We start from the raw sequence: 20,335 nt of genomic DNA, 5'->3' as shown, positions 1-20,335 counted from the left end.
CCATCATGTTGTGATCTGTCAGTCCAGCCTTCATCTTACTGGAGGCTACACTATGAGTGTTTTCATATCATACATTGTCATGGGTCTTAGCCACATGGTCTTACACTTATTTTCACATCATGATCTGCTAATCTGGTTAGCAATATACCTAAACTACTAAAGGCATCACAAGGGACGTTTTATGCAGAACTTACTTACCCAAATTTATTCACACATAGTTGATCGATTCGTACATTCCTTATATCAAATCTTACCTGCATACTTACCAATCACTTATTCTTCATATAGTACTTCATACATAACTTCATTGTACACATATAACATCTTTACTATACTTCACAAACTTACCCATTACCTGAGGTTTTATCACTAAATATGTGTATTTACTTGAACAATTAACATGTAGGAGTCAAAATAGAGACTCACCTAATACTCACCTAAACTTTAGCTCGAAGCTCTAGACTCGGACATTCATCTCAACCCAGCAGCAACCACTGCTTAAAGAACACAAATTCACCATTTAAAACCCATTTTCATACAATTTGCTAACATCTCAATCATAGATAACCTCCATGCAAGACGTTTCATTCATACTTACTGTTCCTACAATTATTAACATCTTTACTTCTTCAAAAACTTAACATGCATAACTATAATACTTACTAGGAGGTAGAACAACCAGGATTAAATCAAGAACCTTAGTTTCCAACTTACTGGGAAAAAGATATGTAATTAATGCAAAGTAACATTATTCAAAATAATAACTAATTAACATAATTAACTCTAATATTAATTAAGTGATAATTAATATGCTTAGAATTTCAATTTTTTATCATTATATATATAATCATGGTCAATTTGACAGAAAGCATAAAAACTAGAAATTAAAAATGTTATTATACCAACTAAAAAAAGTGCCACTTAGCAATCTGGTGACAAAAAAAATAATTTTGAAAACTTTAGTGACTAAAATTGTAACTTTTTTTTTAGTTAAGAAACCAAAACTAAAACTTACACGTAGTTTAGTGACTAATGGTGTAGTTTATCCTATATCAATTTTTTTAGCTAATAATGGTAAATTATAATTATCACATTCCTTTTTCCTTATATTTTATACTTAAAGTTCTATTCAAATAACAAATTTATTTTAAAATTATCACAATTTTTAAATTAATAAATTTAATTTAAATTCTAATTACTTTTAAATGTGTAGTTATCACAACTTCTATTAAATTATAATTATTTTTAAATATATAATTATCACAACTTTTATTTTATTTCAAATAGTTCAAAAGTTTTTTCAAACTCGTACTTTTATATGTCATGTAACGACTCGGTTTTGAGTGGTGTCAGAAAAGACTATTTTGGGACACCTTTTCCGTAAATCAAACCTGTAAATATTATTATTAAATATTTACGGACTTATTGTATATGTGAATTCAATTTTGGATGAGAAATTTAGTCAAAATTATATTTAATCAGGGCTCAAAGACTAAATTGTAAAAGTTTACAACTATAAATTTATAATTGACCAAAGGCTTAAGGATTTATATAGCAATTAAACCAAGATCTAAAATGGAAAATATACCATTTTAGAATTATAGTGGATGGTTGGTATGCTAAATTGTTAAAATAGTATTAAAATTAAAATTGTATTAAATTATAAATTATAAAAGTAAACTAATATATATGAAAACATAGAAAGAAAGAGAAATCATTTCTCTTATCTTCTTTAAAGGCCTGAAACCATTATTTTTGAGGATGAAGGAATTGATTTAGGGCTCCAAACTTTAGTCCCTCAATTGGTGAGTTAATTTAGTCATTTTCTTGTAATTGATATGTTTTTGAAGTCTTAAGAGCTTGATTTAGCTAGCCTGTGTACCAATTTGTAAAATTTTTAAAATTTTAGAAAATTTCCATTGATGATTTCTTGAATTTTTTAAGTATTAAATTGATAGATTTTAAGATTATAAGTGAAAAAGAACTAATTTGTAATGTTAATTTGCTACTTTTTTAACATAGGGACTAAAGTATATAAATTTTAAAATTGGTGTAAATTTTCTGTAATTATTGATAATAGAAAGTTATAGAATGGTGTATTTGAGATCAGTTCTGAATTTGAAGCTCAAATTTGAAAGTTATAAAAATTTTTATTTTAGGGACTAAATTAATTAAAATGATTTTATAAAATGAAAATTGACTGTGAATTTGGTTGAATATTGATGGTATTATATGTTTATGTTAATTTGTAGCTAACGTCGGGCCTTATTCCTCAAGAGGAAAAGGAAAAGCTAAAGTCGTCGACAAATAGCTTGGAATTCCTGATTTGTATTTCTATAATTCGAACCACTTCAATTGTTGTATATCTATTATATTTTACATGGTAAGTTTATGAGGTGGACTAAAATTGATAAATTGAGTTGACTTGATACGATTTTGATTGATAATTGAGATAGATGACTAATTTGAATAAAATTTAAAATATTTTAAATTGATGTAAATGTAAAATTGACTTTGAATTCGAATGAATCATGCTATGATACTTATGAATTGATAACTTGGTTGATTAATTGAAAATGATAAATTTTGAAATTTGAACTATATTATGAATTAGACAAATCAATACCTATTAATTGTTTAGACAAAGTCGGATATAGTTGGCATGTCATATGATAGGTTGAGTACGGGTTACTTCGACTATGTATCAAAGAATCTTCGGCACAAATTTTACTTCAGGTATACCTATGAGCACTAGATGCAATTTATTTACTTCAGATTTTTCGATGAGACACTAGGTGCCAAAATTGGTGTGTTGGTTGGATTCATGTATCTGTTCGAGTTCGAGTTAGGTTAATAGGGATTTTAAATGTAAAATTGATAATGACAAATGAAATTGATGGCTAATGTGAAAAATTATGTAAATCGGATTATAAGCACGAAAGATTGTTATGAAATTGAGACAAATCGATCAGTTCGATTCGGGATATGTTGTGATAATGTATGATACTCATATACTAGTTAATTGAACTTGAATGGAATAATTCATATAGTGGAATGTACATTATAACATGTTGTTTGGCATTGGTATTGAATGGCCTTTTTATGAAGTGTTTTTAATTGATTTAAGTTGTATTATAATGTTCGATTATAGAAATACCACTCAGTTTATTACTCAGCGTATGTTTTGTTTTTTGTTCATGGGTTAGGTTTCAAGTGAGGTCTCGAACATTGACTTCAGCATCCAAATAGAATCCTAGACTCAACAATGTTAGTGAATCCCCTTTTTGTTTTGTTAGTTGGCATGTACCTAGTGGAGTCACCTTAATATTTTGTTATGTTTGGGATTGTTGAATTTGAAATTAGTAAATGATTATAAACATGTATATACTAAGTTGGTAATTGAATTTTGGTATAATTTAATTATATGTGCTAATGTTGATGAATGAAAGTTAATAGATGATGGATGATATGTTAGGCATATATATATTGAGCTTGGTAGGAATTTAAGCATTGAGAAATTGTTTAGTTTGATTGAATGGTATTATTTGGTTAATTAATAAAAATAGGGTATAAGTATGTTATTGAATGTATATCAATGTGTTTATGATCCTAGTTGAAATGGTATAAGGATGAATTGTTGATGCATAGTTAAAGATGACATGTTTTGATATTGGTTAGAATGCAGATAAGGCATATGAATTGGTATTTAAGATGTGAATTGGTATGGTTTGATAATAGATTGGAAATACCAAATGTAGAATTTGAAAATTTTCTATGAGGTATCGATGTTTTGGGAAGGGTATCGATACTTTAATAATTTTTTTTTATTTTTCAAAAAATCGAACTATAAAATAGTATTGATACAAGGGTAACGTATTGATACTTTGTAGAAGGTACCAATACTTTATAAAAGGTATCAATACCTTTGATTTTTGTTCGTTTTTTCTAAACTTCGAAGTTCAAATTGGTATCAATACCAAGTAGGGGTATTGATTCTTGATTTGAAATTTTATAAAATATTACAATTTGTCCATTTTTCTACTAACCTACTTGATACCTTAGCCTCGAATGAAGAAGATGATGGAAATAAAGTAAAAGGTTTCTTTCTAGCTAGATTAGTGCAACAAGATCTACTCACTTCTCCAGTAGCATAGCACCTTATTAATGCTTTTAACTCATTTTTTCATTGTTGAAAAAATTTGCACTTTAAGTCCCCTTACTTTTTGAATTTTACAATTTAGTCCCGAAATTGAATTCCATCAAATTAAAACATATTATAAGTCATCCTTATGCCCTTGGCTCTTACTTCCTCAACTTGATCAAATTACATTGTAGCCCTCTTATTTTTCAAAATTTATAATTTGGTCCCTTTGTACCAAAATCACATATTTTCACAATCATTCTCTCAAATTTCCTCTTCTAAAAATCAAAGCGATTCTTTAAGACTTCATTTATAGAACTTGTTTTCAAATTCTCTTCAAAATTTCGTTGTATTGAGTCTCAGAACAGTACCATTTACTGTACCAAAAGTTTGGGGGGTTACACAAGTGATTGAAATGTCGAGGTTCCAAATGAGGAAAATAAACCAGGTTAACAAAGAGAGACCATGGTTACCCTATGGACAAAAAGCATGTGTCTTCGAAGCGTTTGGACCGCTTCAAGGTTCCAAGGATCCCTAAAGTATTGACTATTGCATCGGGGGGGTCAGTGCCCTAGGCACGAAAGGGGCCTATTGCATGACTACTCGGTTGGCTTCCAGAGTTAACGAACTCTTCGGCCTCTTCTATGGATGAGGAGCTTCGGGGTATATCTGGGAAAGTTACTTCCTAAGCTTGGCAGGGAGAAACCTTCGATGGAGAGTTGATTCCCAAACTTTCCATCATTTCATATGCACAAAAGTAAGCAGTCAACATTATAAAAGCCCAGCTTACCTTTCCAGTGAAAAGGAAAATGAGCCACTCACCTGACAAGACAAGATTTCAGTCCCTAATAATTTTATCCCGTTCTCAATTATCAAAACATAAATAAATGAAAAGGAAGATGGCTAAAGCAAATATCATCAACCATATAACAGTCAGAGCAAATCAAAGAATTTTTGGTAATGGGTATCGCCATACAATCCCCTAATTGTGCCCCAAAAAAAAAAAAAACATTACATCTTTTTCCACCAAAAATTAAAAACAATAGACAATGAAAGCCAATGACACTATAACCAAATTTCTTAGCACATCACAAACCATTCTTTTTCTCCCCCCCCCCCTTTTTTGTAACATTTTACAAAGCTACGGATCCTATACTTAGTTACAAAAATAATACAATCCCCAGGCAGCTCAAACAAGCTCATCTTACCTTTCATCGACTGTTTCGAAAGAAGTTGAGATCCCAGCGACGCATCAAACCATCCATGATGTTATTAGAGGGGTTCCGTATAACTGTTACAGTGGCTTTTGTGCTACCTGACATGTCAGCATCAGATGAACTTTGGGTACTTGCTGATGTATCAGTTCGAGCACAGGATGTGCTCACTGTTTCCTCGGTTGACGGAGATCTATCAAATGCACGTCCCAAAGATGACATGCTAGTATCAGGGGATGCATGCTCCAGGCCAACATTGGAGCCATTGATTACTAAGGTGGATTGTGTCTCAAAAGGTACCTGAACATGTACCACTTGAGTGGAAGTGGATTCTAGAGGCAAGGAACTGGACTTTTCTGTGGTGGAACAAGTATCCCTGCCATTTATTTCATCTTTCTTTGCAGACTCTGAAGAATCAGCACAAGCCTTGGCTTGCTCTTCTGTCTGAGGTTGTCGCATATCTAAGTCTTTTAAGGACTCAATTATGGCTTCCATAAACATCTGAACCCATCAATAAAAAATTGATGAAGGGTTATACGTTGATTAAATAGCCATGAATTGTTTTGGACACAATGAAAGATGAGACTTTCAACTCACCCTCTCTTCTTCCTCCACATTACATGGGAAGCCTGTCAAGTCATCCAGTTGATATTCTACGTACTGATCATCATCCATTGTTGTTGGCACATGTGGGTCAAAGGGATGACCGTTGGATAATTCGAAACTTATCATATTGGATGATGATGAACCATTATCAACGGTATCTTTATCCTGCAGTAAATACTATTTGTCAGTGACACCTTCATCTTCCTCCCTCCCACATCATATGACAATATGATTACAATTCTAGTGACACCGCCAACAAGTCTTTAGTGCAGCATCCATTTATAGAACTTTTTCCTTTGCATTTCACAAAGTTGGAAAATACAGGGACGGGGGAATACCTGACATCCAGGGAGATTTTCTTCAGATGGTATATCAGAAGGAACCTGGGCATAATAAAAGCCACAAATATTAGGCACAAATAAATAAATAAAAAGTTGTATCTCTTTCTAAGTTAAGATGATAAACCATAAACAACGATAAAGCATAGAACTGTTTACAATGATTTCAAATTCATGACATTGTTTTTCCTTCATATTCTTCTTAAGTTTAGAAGTCTGTTTCAAATGTAAAACAAAATATTAGGCTCCGTTTAGTTTCAAGAAATAAAAGCCATTTTCATTTTCGTTCTTTTTTTAAATAAAAAAGATTGAGAAAAACATGTTTGGTTGAAAATTTTAAAAAAAAAATTTAGGAAATGAAATGAAGATAAATGAAATTAGAAATCAATAAAAGGTTATTTTCACATTTTCTCTGGAAAAATTGAAAACAAGAGTTTTTAACATTAAATAAACTGATCCTGACTCAAACCCATTTAAACACAAAAATTCAAATCTATTACCCTGATTAAAATCTATACAAATTTAGAATTTTTCTTTTCCTTTATTTCTCATGTTTTTGTCATAGAAAATAGGTACCAAACATATTTTTAATGTTTTCACTATTGAAAACAAAAATTATTTCTATTTACCAAATGTATTTTTCCATTTTTAAAAAGTAAACTGAATTATTTGTTGAAAATAAAATAAAAAAATTCAGAAACCAAATGGAGCCTTATTCATCCATGCATGTATCCAGATTTTCATTAGATTACATTACCCCTTGAAATGCAGTAAATTTGAAGATGAATGAAGAAAATATTTACAGCTCATTCTTGAGAAACGACAATAAATAAAGAAACTAAACTGACCTCTGTTCGACTCATAGGTCTTTTGGAACGGACTTGGTTAATGGCATCTGATGTGCTGCTAGTTGCTGGAAACCAGTAAGAGAACCAGCGCAATACAATATCATTAACAGGAGTAGCAAAACTTGGCATTTAAGGGAGAAACACAAGGTACACTGGTAATACCTTTAGATGCAGTTGATGAATCTGGGAAAAAGCCTACTTCAGGGATGGCCCAAGTACCCTGAATGTAAATCAGTTAGCAAAAGATTGTAGATATGACATCAGGGACTTCTAATAAAAACTACGACCACCTTATCCTCATCTTAATTTTAGAGTTCAGCTTACCTTACCAAAATAATCATGTATTGAATCATAAAGTGTTGCCCCCACCTCATCCTCGGGAGGTTGCAGGACATTGTGAAAAAAGATATTTATGGAATCAAAGTAAAACTGAGGACGAGGCGAGTTGTGGTCTCCCTCAAATTTGATAATATTCTTATCACCCTGAAAAAGTAGTGAATCAATGCACAAAGCATTGCATGAAATGCAAGAATAGCTCAAAAACTGAGACTTCAAACAGCATTCAATTTATAACTTATCCTTTATGAATGTAGATAGATGATAGAAAACCATGTTCAATCACACACATTGAAATTTGAAAGGTAGACTTTTTTTTTTGGATGTATAAAAGCTAATGAAAAATGGAATCCACAACTTACGGTACCAAACTCTCCTATAAACCGCATCCTTCTTTCTAGGCCAAAACAAGTAAATACTTTTTTTCCCAAAGTGCAGGCCATAAAGAAAATACAGGTCTAGCAAGTAGTTGAGAAAAGCCATCAACTGGAATATCTTCAATCATCTTGAAAGGTTAATTGAAAGGGAGAGGAATCACGTATCTTTATACAAATATGATTATCATCTTTTTCCAATTTGCAGTTCTATACATGTATAAACAACAAGCTTTAATCCCATACAATACATAGGTGTTGGTTTTGTTTTTTAGATTATTAACTTGTTTATAAATATTTATGATAGTTTGAGCCTGAGAGTATTAAATACAATTGATCTACTCTTGAAAAAAAATATTTTTTAATATTAAGTAAATAAATATTTTGATTTTTATACTAATAAAATTAATCATTATTTCAAGTTCATTTATGAGGTAATTTAGTTAGTAAATTATTTAATGGTCTTTATTCAATATTTTAGTAAGCTTACCATCCAAAATTTCATTGATTTAATAATGAACATTAATCTCCAAATAACTATAATGAAAAGTTTGTTACTCAAATAACTGATAAAATAATTGTTTTAATTAATCTAGTAATCTGTTTTTATCAAAAAAAATGTATTAGTTATTAGAAAAATAAATTTAACATATATACCTCTTAAAGACAAAGTTACAAAATAAAAATAATAACTAACAATTGTTTATTGGCTTAAAAACTTACTATAATATTTTGATGATAGAAATATATATGGTAAATGGCATAATTTAGGCATTATCTTTTACTAAAAGAAACTACTTAAATTATCAGATTTGATATTTGAATTTGAAATTTAAAATGCGTATGTAGCAATTTGCCAAAGTGTCTGATTGTTACCATAGGTTCTATGTAGTCCATGTAAGCATACCTTATATGATACGGTTGAAAATTCCTAATATATAAAAAAATATTTATGAATTAAAGGAAATAAAGGATATATGCACATTTTTAAAAATAAATTTAATGGCTAAAAATAATAATATATGATCTTCCATTCTATTTGGATTTGAGAATTTGAATTCAAAATATAAATATTTTTCTTTATCCTACATGACATGAAGAGAAATTGTCCACAAAGACATCATGTCAACACACCTTATCTGGTAGTTCATACCTTGTGATAATATATGTGTGTGTGTGTGTGTGCGCGCGTGTGTGTATCTACGCTATTATTAACTCTCACTGAATTTGATGTCACTTGACTCAATGACATCAACTTCGTAGTAAAAGTACATAAAAACCAAGCTGCATAATAAATACTAGAAATTCTATGCGTGTGGAAACCACATATTTAGAATACAAATGTGCGTTTAATAATAAATTATGCATATCAAAATAAAATGTATGAAAAACATCAAAATAAAGCTTCAGTTGAGTGGTACAATTCAATTGGCACGGGTTCAAATCTCATCATTAACATATTTTAATTGGTTTTTGTTAAAATAAAAAGACTAAAATACCCTCGATTAATATAACTCATTTTAATTAAAGACGGATATTTCTGTAATTTCCCTAAATGAGTTGGTGCCCGGTTGACTCATGACCCCAACTCAATTAGGGACTTTATTAATAATATAGATATATTTTTAAAGTTAAATTGATAATTTAATTTATTATTTTATGTAAATTTATTTTTCTTATTTACCCACTCTCCTATTTTACCCCTATTTTCACTCCCTTTATATTGAGTTGTTTCACTCTTTTCATTATTTTTACTTTTTTTCCTATTAAAAATATCTTATTTTCTTTTCCATTATTCTTTATTTTTATTTTAAATATTTGCAATAAGTAATTCATAAAAAATATGAATTTGTTATCAAATTCTATCAACAAAAAGAATACACAACTTACCATATAAGCCTCAAATATTCGATCTGAATGATGAGGGCGTATAAAATCATCACCAATAGCGTGCCCAAACAGTGCTGGAACAAAGCAAGATTTCGCCACCTAAATTAAAGTGAAGTGAATTTAACTTTACGCAAACATAATAATAAATTTAAAAAAAAAAAAGCATTGACAAGTGAAATCATTCAATCTTCAATAAATAAGCAGAGAGAGTAACAAACAATCAATTTATCTTTCAGGTTCTCTTACAAGTTAGTAGAACAAAGTAAAAAGGTAATATGCCAAAATGTTATTTAGATAAACTTTAACATAAAAGAAACATGTTAAGCAAAACATTAAGGCTTTACACGGTAGAATGGAAAACTGGAAGGATTGCAAGAGATAGTGGAAATGTTGGAAGGAAATGATTTTCGTTAGTGCTAGGTAAAAACAGAAATGTACAACAAATGAACTAGGAGAGATGCTCAGTTTCTAAAACTTTTTACTTTCTTGGGGGGTTGGGGGGTATCAGTTTCTATCCTTATTGAAACTACTCAAGTCAAATTGAAAAGAATAGAGGCGAGAAAATAAGAGAGGAGTGAGTCCACTGTCAGAAATTTACAAGACTATCCATCTATTTCTTATTAAATTTTATCTTTTTATCTCCACTTGCAAAGGATATAATTGTAAAAAAAAAAATGCAACTTTTATTTTCTTTTCTCCACTCCTCAGCTCTACTAAGAAATGAATGGAAAGAATCATTTTCTTCATCCAGTTGCCTATTTTTCCTAAAGTAGACTAATGGGAAGACAAAACATGATTTCCATCCTTCTACTTTTCTCTTCTTCCAACTTTGCATCTTTCCTTTTTTCATTATCCTTGACAAAAGAAATCAATTCAAAAAAATCAGAAAAAACTCAGGCCATGGGAAACCAGAAACATGAGTTACATGATCAATGCGAAAAAGTAAATTATCTCCAGACTAGAACCTTGATGGTGTTCAGGTCTGTTATGTCAAACTTTGCCTTTTTCTGGATAGATTTTCGCATGAACTGGATTGCAAACTTAACCTGGAGCAAGCAAATAAAGAAATAGGGTCATAGGACAACATAAGCACTTATCTCAAGGTTCTTATACTGTAATAAAAAAATTTGAACACTTCAATAAGCAGTTAGACAGGATAAATTGGGCACAGAAAGCAACAATAGAACAAAAAGACAAAGGCTGATAACTCAACTTCAACAGCAACATAACTTGTCAACAACTTAAAACATATTTTACTTGCAGAGTCAATTTTATATCACTGCTCTTAAAATTTTTCATTTTGTCCGTAGTTGTACTTGACTGTTAATTAGAAAGAACATGGCATAGACTGACAAGACAGCAATAAAATGTATACAAATGCATCTACTAAATAAACTTGCAAAACAGAACTTGCCCCTCAGTCAATTGATTAACCAATCAGAGGGAAGAAAACATGCTAATTATTGGATGCAGTAGTTAGAATGTGTACATGAAGAACTAAAATCCCAACACTACAGTTTTTCTTATTTCTGTTATTTTGGATATAACACCACCATTCCTTACAATAGTTGCCAGCACTAAATTTCCCATACAATCTTTATGACCAAAAATATATGCTAGAGTGGTGGTTAGTTCGTTACCCACATAGACAAAAAGAGCTAAAATCAACAAAATATATAATAATAAATTAATACAAAGCATATACTTACGGTGAACTTGGGCAAACGGAATTTATAAGTATCTACTAGTTCCAACATCAGCTCGACCAAGTCAGAAAAAGGACTGTCAAGAACAATTCCCGCAATTGAAGGATCCTCAGCTCCATACATTAGGCTGTGAACAATCATTTACATCCTTGATGTCACATAAACATGCAGAAACACATCCGCTATAATAGGTTCACATGAATTTATACAAGCAGATGAGGAAAGACATCAAACTTAAACAATTGTTCTTAATATATAATTGAGAAGTTAGAGGCAGGAAATCATTAAATAAAACTCCAGAAATTCATTAAAGTTGGTAAGATGGAAACTATGAGATGTGCTTTTCCGCTCAAATCTTTAGAACAGCAAGTTGAAAAGAAGATGGCAAGGGCTTTAGAAACCTGGTAACAGCACCCATTGAGCGGCCCCATAAGCCAATCAAAGAGACATTTCCATCTGCCCGCAGATAATCAACTACAGCTTTCAGATCATCTTTCTGAAAAATTGGAAAAGAAAATCAGGCAGAAGTTTATGACATGCAAGCTTGTCATCGGAAAAAGTATCCAACCATCATCCATACGTTGCATGCTTTTCACTCACTTTCCACTGCCTTAAATATCCTTGTTTAAGATGAATTTTACATTTTTTTCACTTGGTAGTATAAATTGAACTCATCTTTCTTCTCTGTATAAATTCACAGAGATCAATGTTGGTGTTTCAAAATTAGTGAACAATATTTCACTTTTATTGTTTAGAAATATATGGGTTTGTTATTTTAAGAACTTCCAAATGTGAATTAATAAGAAGAATTCACTTTATACCAAGGAGAAGTATCAAAGTAAGAGGAGAAGGGCTATTTTAGGCTTTTTAATTTATTTAACTTACGAGATTGCATTTTCAAACGTCATACTTTATTCAACCAGTGGTCAACACTAACGAGCTTAATCAAGCTTCAATCCATATGCCTAAAAACCCAGGTACTCACCCCAAAACAAGTTTACCAAGAAAAAGCTAACAGTCGCTATTCAACACATATAAAGTAAGAATACCCCAAATAACCCAAGACAAACAACAATTAATATAGCCAATTTGCAGAGATACACATTATTACAAGTTCACGACAAGTAAAGGATGTATGCTTTATCAAAAAATATTAATCAAATACAAGAAAAGGTATTTTCCTGCACCCATAAGAAAAGTGACAATAAAAAGTTCTGGATTTTTGTTCAAGTAGTTAGTTAGCCACTCACTTCATTCCAACCCAAGGTGACATGCTCTCCTCCAGATAACCCAGATCCTGAAAAATCAAGAGTGAAAACGGTAATATTTGAAGGCAGCAAAATAATAGCAGCTTCACTGGCATCAGCCCTGCAGCCACTGCACAAAATCAAGATGTGCTACCAGTCAGAAATGATGTCTACAACACACTAAGTAATTGTAATAATAAACTAAAAAGAGTCAAGTAAAAATGTACAACATTTTAGTTGGTTGGCAGCCAGCATAGAAGATGTAACAATAGGATACACACATATATTAGATCTGAAAGTAAGAAACAATTGGATATAACAGAAACTAGACATCAAAGCCTAACAGTAGCCATCTGCAATATAGAATACTAAAGCAATTGACATCTGAAACAAACACAACCCACTTCCAACGATTTTTTTTTTTTTTTGCAAAATGCATTATCTTTTATTTTTCTCATTTATGTCATTCCAACACTTCTTCCTAATAAATGTTCAAGAAAAGGAAATTCTTCATGTCATTCAGCAATTTGTCAGCAAGAATATGCGGCCATGGAAACCTAACACTAGCCGTCAGCAATACAGAATACCTAAGCAACTGACACATCTGAAACTATCACAACCCACTTCCAACGATTTTTTTTTTTTTTGCAAAATGCATTATCTTTTATTTTTCTCATTTATGTCATTCCAACACTTCTTCCTAATAAATGTTCAAGAAAAGGAAATTCTTAATGTCATTCAGCAATTGTCAGCAAGACTGATGCTCTAATATTGCCTTGCATACCAACTATTTAATTAACATTAGAAAGAAAATAAGAAACCAACTAATCCAAATATAAGTTTACTAGCAGATACAAGTAATTTGATTCAAATGTCGATATCCCAATTACAATAACCTTCATTCAGGTGTATTAACTCCTTTATTTTCCTGCCAATCCTCAAGTATTTGGTGCCTAGATTACAGAAAAGAGACAAATGCGAGTATGCAAAAGCTAAGCTGTATGAAATAAATTGAAAATAAAAGAACCAAAACTCTATATTGCTAGAGGTGGTTTAAGTGATAATGAAATGATAGCAACAGAAAGTATAGCTAGAAAAATCAATAGTCTAACAGTTATTGCAGATATAACTTACCAAATTTCATTATCACTAGTACAAGTACACCATATAAGCAAACGAAAAAAGAAAGTAAATAAAAAGCAGGGTATTTATCCAGATATATCTATACCAAGAAAAACCAATGCTATTTATTAGAAGGTTGGAGTTGATAGATACAAGCAAGTTGGACAAAAAGGCCCTTTCCTGTGTGAATGCAAAATCTTAAGTTCCTTAATTTAAAAAAAAAAAAGAAAATCAAATCTTAAGTTCCTTTTCTTTTAATTTCCACAAATAATTATTCAATTGCCTACATTTTCCGTAGGGACCAATAAAAATTCTATGTCACCTGTTTCCATGGCAGTATATCACACAGGGCAGAGGTTTCCCTTCAGGACTAACCAGCGGTACATAATGACTACACCGTAGAACATCTCCTCTGCCATTTTTAACCTGCAAAATGGCCAAAACACAAGACTTACGATGCAGAGCAACTTAAATTCATGCTAATTATAAGAAATCATAAATAAATAAATAATTTTCTGCTCAGGTATGTACAAAAAATGGTTGTCTACTAACCCTCTCACTTCGCAACTAAAGAAAATGAAAACACACAAATAGGACAAGATTTTTATTTACAATAACTCTTCATGATCTAATTACACGTCCAAAAATATTATCACATAAAAATTAGATTAGGAAATCAACAGTTTAAACAGTTTTACTCCTATGGTTATTGATTTATCCATGTACACAAGCTTTACATCTTATCTAGACCAAAAAGGCTGTTTACTTTGTGCTTGAAGACCTTAAGCCTTTCAAACCATCTACACATACCCCCATAAGCAATTTCTTCCGAGTATGTTGATGTCCAGAGATTCCTTTCTAAACTAACAAGATCTCAACTTCAATATTACTGCAAGTCAATCAAATCTTCATTTAGGGTTACCTCTTATAAAGAAAGTATTAATCTTGTTAGAACACACCTCAGACCAGCCCACCCAATAAAATGATAACAGAAATGTAGTTTCAGAACTGATTTTGCAATTGAAACAGCATCTCTGACACAAAAACCTAGGCTTACAAGTAAAAAGAATTTGATTTTAGCCTATCTTGTACCAACATGCAGAAGAATGGCCGGCAATTCAAATTTCTATGAGCCTCAATCTTCAATAATGTGTCATAAAGCACATGCCAGCACCACAATGGTTGCCAAGTGCCAACAAGGAAAAGATTCAAAATTACGAATCAAGTCAAAGAAAAGTATAAAAAAAATGACCTTTCTCTGTAATGTTTCCTGCCAAAGGAAAAGAGAAAGTAAAGAGGTACAATTGCTAGGGGCACCTAACTAACTGGTTTTAGTTTACCAGTAATATGAATGTGTTGATGACAAGACAATGCAGTCATATCTATTGTACTACTACATTTTTTTAAAGAAAGTTATTTTATTGAGGGATCAGGGAAATGAACAGATTAACATCATAAATAGGTTTGGGAAAAACCAATAAAGTTACAAATTTTAGGAAACTAAATAAATCTAAAATTTTTCAGGCGTATATAACTTTAAACTGTACCTCTATATCCTTTCTCTGATACCATTTCCCTTTCAACATGAACTCTTCATCCAAAAGATCACTTTCTGGATTGTATTCAGCTCTGCCACCAAACAATAATGCCCATTAGAAATTGGGTACAATAATATTCAGTCTTAAATTAATGATGTCCCAAACGTGTTCATTAAAAAAGATTTTGACTATCTTTTGATTCACTTATCTTTCTTGTTTAATATCTCATGAAAGGATCTCAGTGCCCTTTCCATAAGTCTGCTGATTATATACCATCTTATCTCCAGCATAGAACAGCGTTACAACAATATGCTTAAAGCCAGATGACTTATGTTTCTAAATTTCTGGCTATAGTTTTACATTCATGAAGATATAATCTTACCAATAATAGTCTAAATTCCACAGCTAAGCTGAACAAACTATAACTTACAGTATTTATTATTATTATTATTAATCCAAACATAAGTCTAACAGAAAACAATAACAAAATCACCCAAAGACTCGCATGCCAGAACCCATGAAAGGTTTGAAATTCAAATACCCACAACTCCCATAACAAGAGAAAAATAATATATATTTATATATGCACAAGAAAAGAAAATTACACAAAATTAATAAAATTAACCAAATCAAGAGCCAACAGAAAGCCATCACAAATAATCAGACATGCTCTGAAATTATGGAAAGATCATAGGGAACCACGAAGTAACGTAAATTATAAAATTCCAACGGTAAGAGCCCTATAATAACAATAATAATCACCCAGGTATGCTTGCTTAGAAACTGATCAACATGAATACAAAAATAAAAACTTCAAATCTGATGCTATATAAAAGGGGTGCAAGTAAAAAGCAATGGTTTTCTTTTCTCTTAAATTTCAAATCCCAATTTTTCCTTTCTCTTAACAACTTTCCTCGTCAGCCAAATGGAACAGATCATAAAAAATAAAAAAAAAATTAAATTTTATAAAAAAAAGGGAAACAAGATCGTAAAAGAAAATTTTAAAAAAATTAAATTCAACAAAAAGGGAAACAAGGTAATTTTTTTCCAAAAAAAGTAAAATTAAAAAAGGAAAGATTACTACCTGGGAGGGCGTATTATGAAGTTAACAAGCTGCTCCATAGATTTCCAAAAATGATAACTAAAGTGATCTGGGCTGTGCTGTTCTTGTTGAGTTAATGATGTTTCCAAAACCCAACAACAAAAACCTAGAGTTTGCGAGAAGAAATTCTATTATACTATTATGATAAAGAAAAGAAAAAGACAGCAGCGGATCAAAGAAAAAAGAACCTTGCGATGAGTAAAGAAAAAGGGTTTTCTTTGAAGAAGAAGAACAACAACTTTGTCAAATGTTGTTGTTGCTGTTGATGTTTCCCGAGTTTCTTTCTTTCCTTCCTTCAAAAACGAAATGTTTTTTTAAAATAATAATTTTTTGGTTTTCGTTGCCATGCCAGCCCAACCAAGTGTCTTAATCTTTGCCTCTCTGGCTGTTTGCACGTGCTCAAGAAGTTGGTACGTGTTTGAGAGTGAGTTGGGACTGAAAGTAATTGGGTTAGAGGTCTTGATAAGTGGAGCCCAACCGATTTTCTTGTTACACTTTTACTCGGGTTGGGTTGGGTTGGGTTTTTGGATTTTTTTATCGTTTATTATAATTTGGTTATCCGCCTAATTTTTTATTTTTATCTTTTATTTTTAGATTTATTTGGAAAAAAATTATTTTATGATTTTTTATTATTACTCGGCAAAATTTTAAAGAATTTTTATAAATATTTATAAAAATTAATAATTTTTCAAGTAAATAAAAATAATCAATACCTTTTATATATGATTTTTTATAGAGTTTTTAAGTTACTCTCACTATTTTAAATTAAAATATTTGTTTTTATCATAAAAATTAAAATTAATTATAAATTAAATAAAAATAGAATACAATTTAGTTTCGAGTAGTCATAGTTTTTAAACTTACATTCTATAAATCATCCAAACACTTTGGTTTGAGTCAGTTTTTATTTTTTCTTGATTTGTGCTACTTCTACTCATAAACTCTCAAACCCTTAAATTAAAAGAAATACATGCTTAAACATGTTCAAACCCAAGACCTCTTAAGTATTGCAATAGCAACGATGTCAACTGAGCTAAAGATCAACGAGCCGAATCGATTTTCAAATTTATTGTTTAAGGTTTTTTGTCATAATTATTTTAGTTTACCAAACTCCAATCAAATATTTTTACCATTCAGAAAAGGTTTAAATAAAAAATTGACCACCAAATTATAGCCTTTTTCCTACTTAGCTACCTTTTATTTTATTTTTTTGACATAAAGTGATACTTAAACTTTGATTATATTACTAATTTTGATCCAAACCGTTCCGCCATTTAAAAAAAATGTTAGATCTAATTAAAATGTGAAACATATCATTTTTAATTAAATAAGAATTTTTAAATAAAAAATTAATTAAACATTATATTTTTTATTTTCTCTCATTTCCCTACATTTCATCATTTTCTTTCTCATCCTTTATCCCCCAAAGAGGTGTTCAAAGTCCCATCCACCCTCTTTATTGTCTTTAGTCACCTCCTTATCTTTCAAAATTGCATTGATTACATCTGACAAAAACTGATATAAGGTTGCGCGTGGACCAAGATCGAGTTGCCAAGACACGAGAAACTCCTATGAAAGGCCCTAGACGAACAGATCTGAAAACACAAACAAAGATTAAGATTAAACCGAATCAGATTTGAATTTAAATCCCCAAATTCAATTACAAGAGCAGCAAGAAACAAAGAAATAGAATAGATGACTCAAACGAAATTGGAAGTATAGAAAGAATGCGAATCGGCCAACAAATTGATTTGGCCAAGAATGCCCAAATTCCAGCAGTCGAATTTTCACCCAACACGTGGAAATAGCAATCGGCAAAACCCTAGAAATTGGGGAAAACTTGAATCGATTTAGGAGCTGCCAACAAGAGATCAATTAAACGAAGAGTTCTTGGAGTTTAATCAAGGCTGAAACACAAACAAGAACAGCAAAAGAATTAGAAGAAGAATCGGCACAAGCAGAATTAAAGAAAATAAATTGAACAGCAAGAATTAAAGAAAAGTCCTAAGAATCCTTGAAATCCCGAAAGATTTCACAAATCCTTTCAAACGGCTCTAATCTCCCCTCCAAAGAATATCAATGGTAAGAAGAAGGTTGAAGATGACTCTCACAATCACAAGATTGCTAAAACAACTTCTAAAGAAAGCTCAAGAGAGAATTCTTGGAGAAAACCCCAAAGAAAATTCTGCACTTTATCAAAACTGAAAATTTAATGTATTGAGTAATGAGTACAAGGGGTGGCCGGCCATCACTTATATAGGCCACAAACTAATCCTAGTCTTATTAGAAAACTTAAAAATTAACCCTAATTAATAAAATAATAAGAGAATTTCGGCCAAACACTTTAAATGGGCTATTTTGGGCCGAATTTAACATATCCTATTCCTAGAGCCTAAAAATTAAATTAAAAATTTAAAAGTTCTACAAATTGGGCCCTTTGACATTTTTGGCCTGATTTTCAACTAAGTATGTATGGATTTCTTGATTGGGCTACAATTTGCTTATTGGGCCTCACCTTCAAGAATTTGGGCTCATGATCCATCTTCTACCAAAATTGGGTCGTTGACGCTCGTAACGGAGATCCAATACGCTTTGGCTGCAAGATTCGGTTTCTTGGACCAAGATTTCCAAGATTTGAAATCTTGATTTTCTCGATTCTTGAAATCACTCCAAACAGCAAAATTGGGCCAAGATTCGGTTTCTTGATTTTCTTGAAAACAAGAAAGTGAATCTTGATTTTCTTGTTCTTTCGCGTACGCATCTAAGGCCTTGCTAACAAACTCTTGAATGGTCTCATTTAGTTTGGAACGCATTTGTTGGGCCTTTGCTCTCGTTATCGGGCCTTGTGGTAATTTGAGCCCATCGCGTTCTTGGGTTGGGCCTTGGAGACTCGTATCAAAAACTTTCTGTTCTGATTTTCATTTTACATTAGCCATCTTCCAACCCTTTTTCTTTTATTCTCCAAACGCTTTCTTAAATTCGAATTTGAAAAGAAGATTGTGAAATCATTATATATTAATTTAATAAAATTAAATTGGAAAACATTTCATATGAAATGAAAAAAAACATGTATGGACCGAATCCAAATCCTTCCAAAAAAATTACAAACTCATAATTTGTGTGTTTTCCTTGTCTTGTTTATTATTTATTTCAAATTTTGAATATATATATCCCCCAAAAAAATTTTGTTTGAATTGTACGGTGCTTGGATGATGTTAAAATTGAGAATATTGGTTGTGAATAATAAATTATGTGTTGATTTTTGTCAAGAATGCAACTTTTTGATTGATATGAGATAATCTGATTAGTTTTAAAGTAGACTAATCATTTTATGTGGTTAAATGGCATAATAGACTTAAAGTGATTACGTATGTAAAAATGTTCAATTTTGTGCTATATGATAAATAAGTACTATAGATGTTTGTAGATACATTATGGCTAAATCAATTATTATTCATTGGTTTAATTAAAAGAATGAAAGAAATTGTTGGTTGTGGAATGCTTAAGGATGGCCTAAGGCATTGTTTGAATAACCCGTGTTTAAATAACCTACCTTTATGCTATGTATCCCTAATTCCCATGTTTGAGCCTATTTACTCTTCCTTGATGAACTTGTCTATAATATTGAAACATTGAGCCAAAATTAAATTGAAACTTGAACCTTTCCCTATCTTTGGTCTTTTATTGCATGACAAAATAGACGTCAGGCCATAAATATTGAGGGCTTAGGTAGAGACATCTTGGTGGTTTCAAAAGAAATTGAGTGAAAAAAAGTGAAGATATGAGACAATATGGTGAGTATAGAACTCTCACAAAAATGTGCATAATGAAAAATACTTGAGCAAATAAAAGCATTGTTAGGGTTAAAAGCAA

At 31.1% G+C, this 20,335-nt stretch overlaps 1 protein-coding gene across 1 annotated transcript; it reads right to left on the bottom strand.

The window, feature by feature from the left end:
- Positions 1-5,045: 5,045 nt before the first annotated feature.
- Positions 5,046-16,808, bottom strand: LOC107914863 (uncharacterized). Its single transcript, XM_041102560.1, has 15 exons — positions 16,651-16,808; positions 16,445-16,568; positions 15,370-15,451; positions 14,145-14,248; positions 12,704-12,830; positions 11,855-11,949; positions 11,457-11,580; positions 10,713-10,793; positions 9,748-9,846; positions 7,472-7,630; positions 7,310-7,367; positions 7,148-7,212; positions 6,300-6,344; positions 5,953-6,126; positions 5,046-5,856 (listed from the first exon to the last, which is right to left on the bottom strand). Exons 2-15 carry the CDS (start codon positions 16,480-16,482, stop codon positions 5,353-5,355), a joined length of 1,755 nt encoding a protein of 584 aa, XP_040958494.1. The 5' UTR covers positions 16,483-16,568; positions 16,651-16,808; the 3' UTR covers positions 5,046-5,352.
- Positions 16,809-20,335: the final 3,527 nt, after the last annotated feature.

The sequence above is a fragment of the Gossypium hirsutum genome, chromosome D10 (assembly GCF_007990345.1).
Source record: "Gossypium hirsutum isolate 1008001.06 chromosome D10, Gossypium_hirsutum_v2.1, whole genome shotgun sequence".
Classification (NCBI taxonomy): Eukaryota; Viridiplantae; Streptophyta; class Magnoliopsida; order Malvales; family Malvaceae; genus Gossypium; species Gossypium hirsutum.
Note: the sequence above shows the minus strand (reverse complement) of the source record. Positions and strands in the feature narration are given on the sequence as shown.

Bases quoted from the DNA above. Each gene is read 5' to 3' on its own strand.
- LOC107914863 (XM_041102560.1), bottom strand. From the start codon at position 16,482: ATGGAGCAGCTTGTTAACTTCATAATACGCCCTCCCAG. The intron at 12,831-14,144 runs GTGACATAGAAT...GATTTTGTGCAG, and splicing joins ATATACTGCCATGGAAACAG to TGGCTGCAGGGCTGATGCCA. The intron at 10,794-11,456 runs GTAAGTATATGC...TGCTTGCTCCAG, and splicing joins TCCGTTTGCCCAAGTTCACC to GTTAAGTTTGCAATCCAGTT.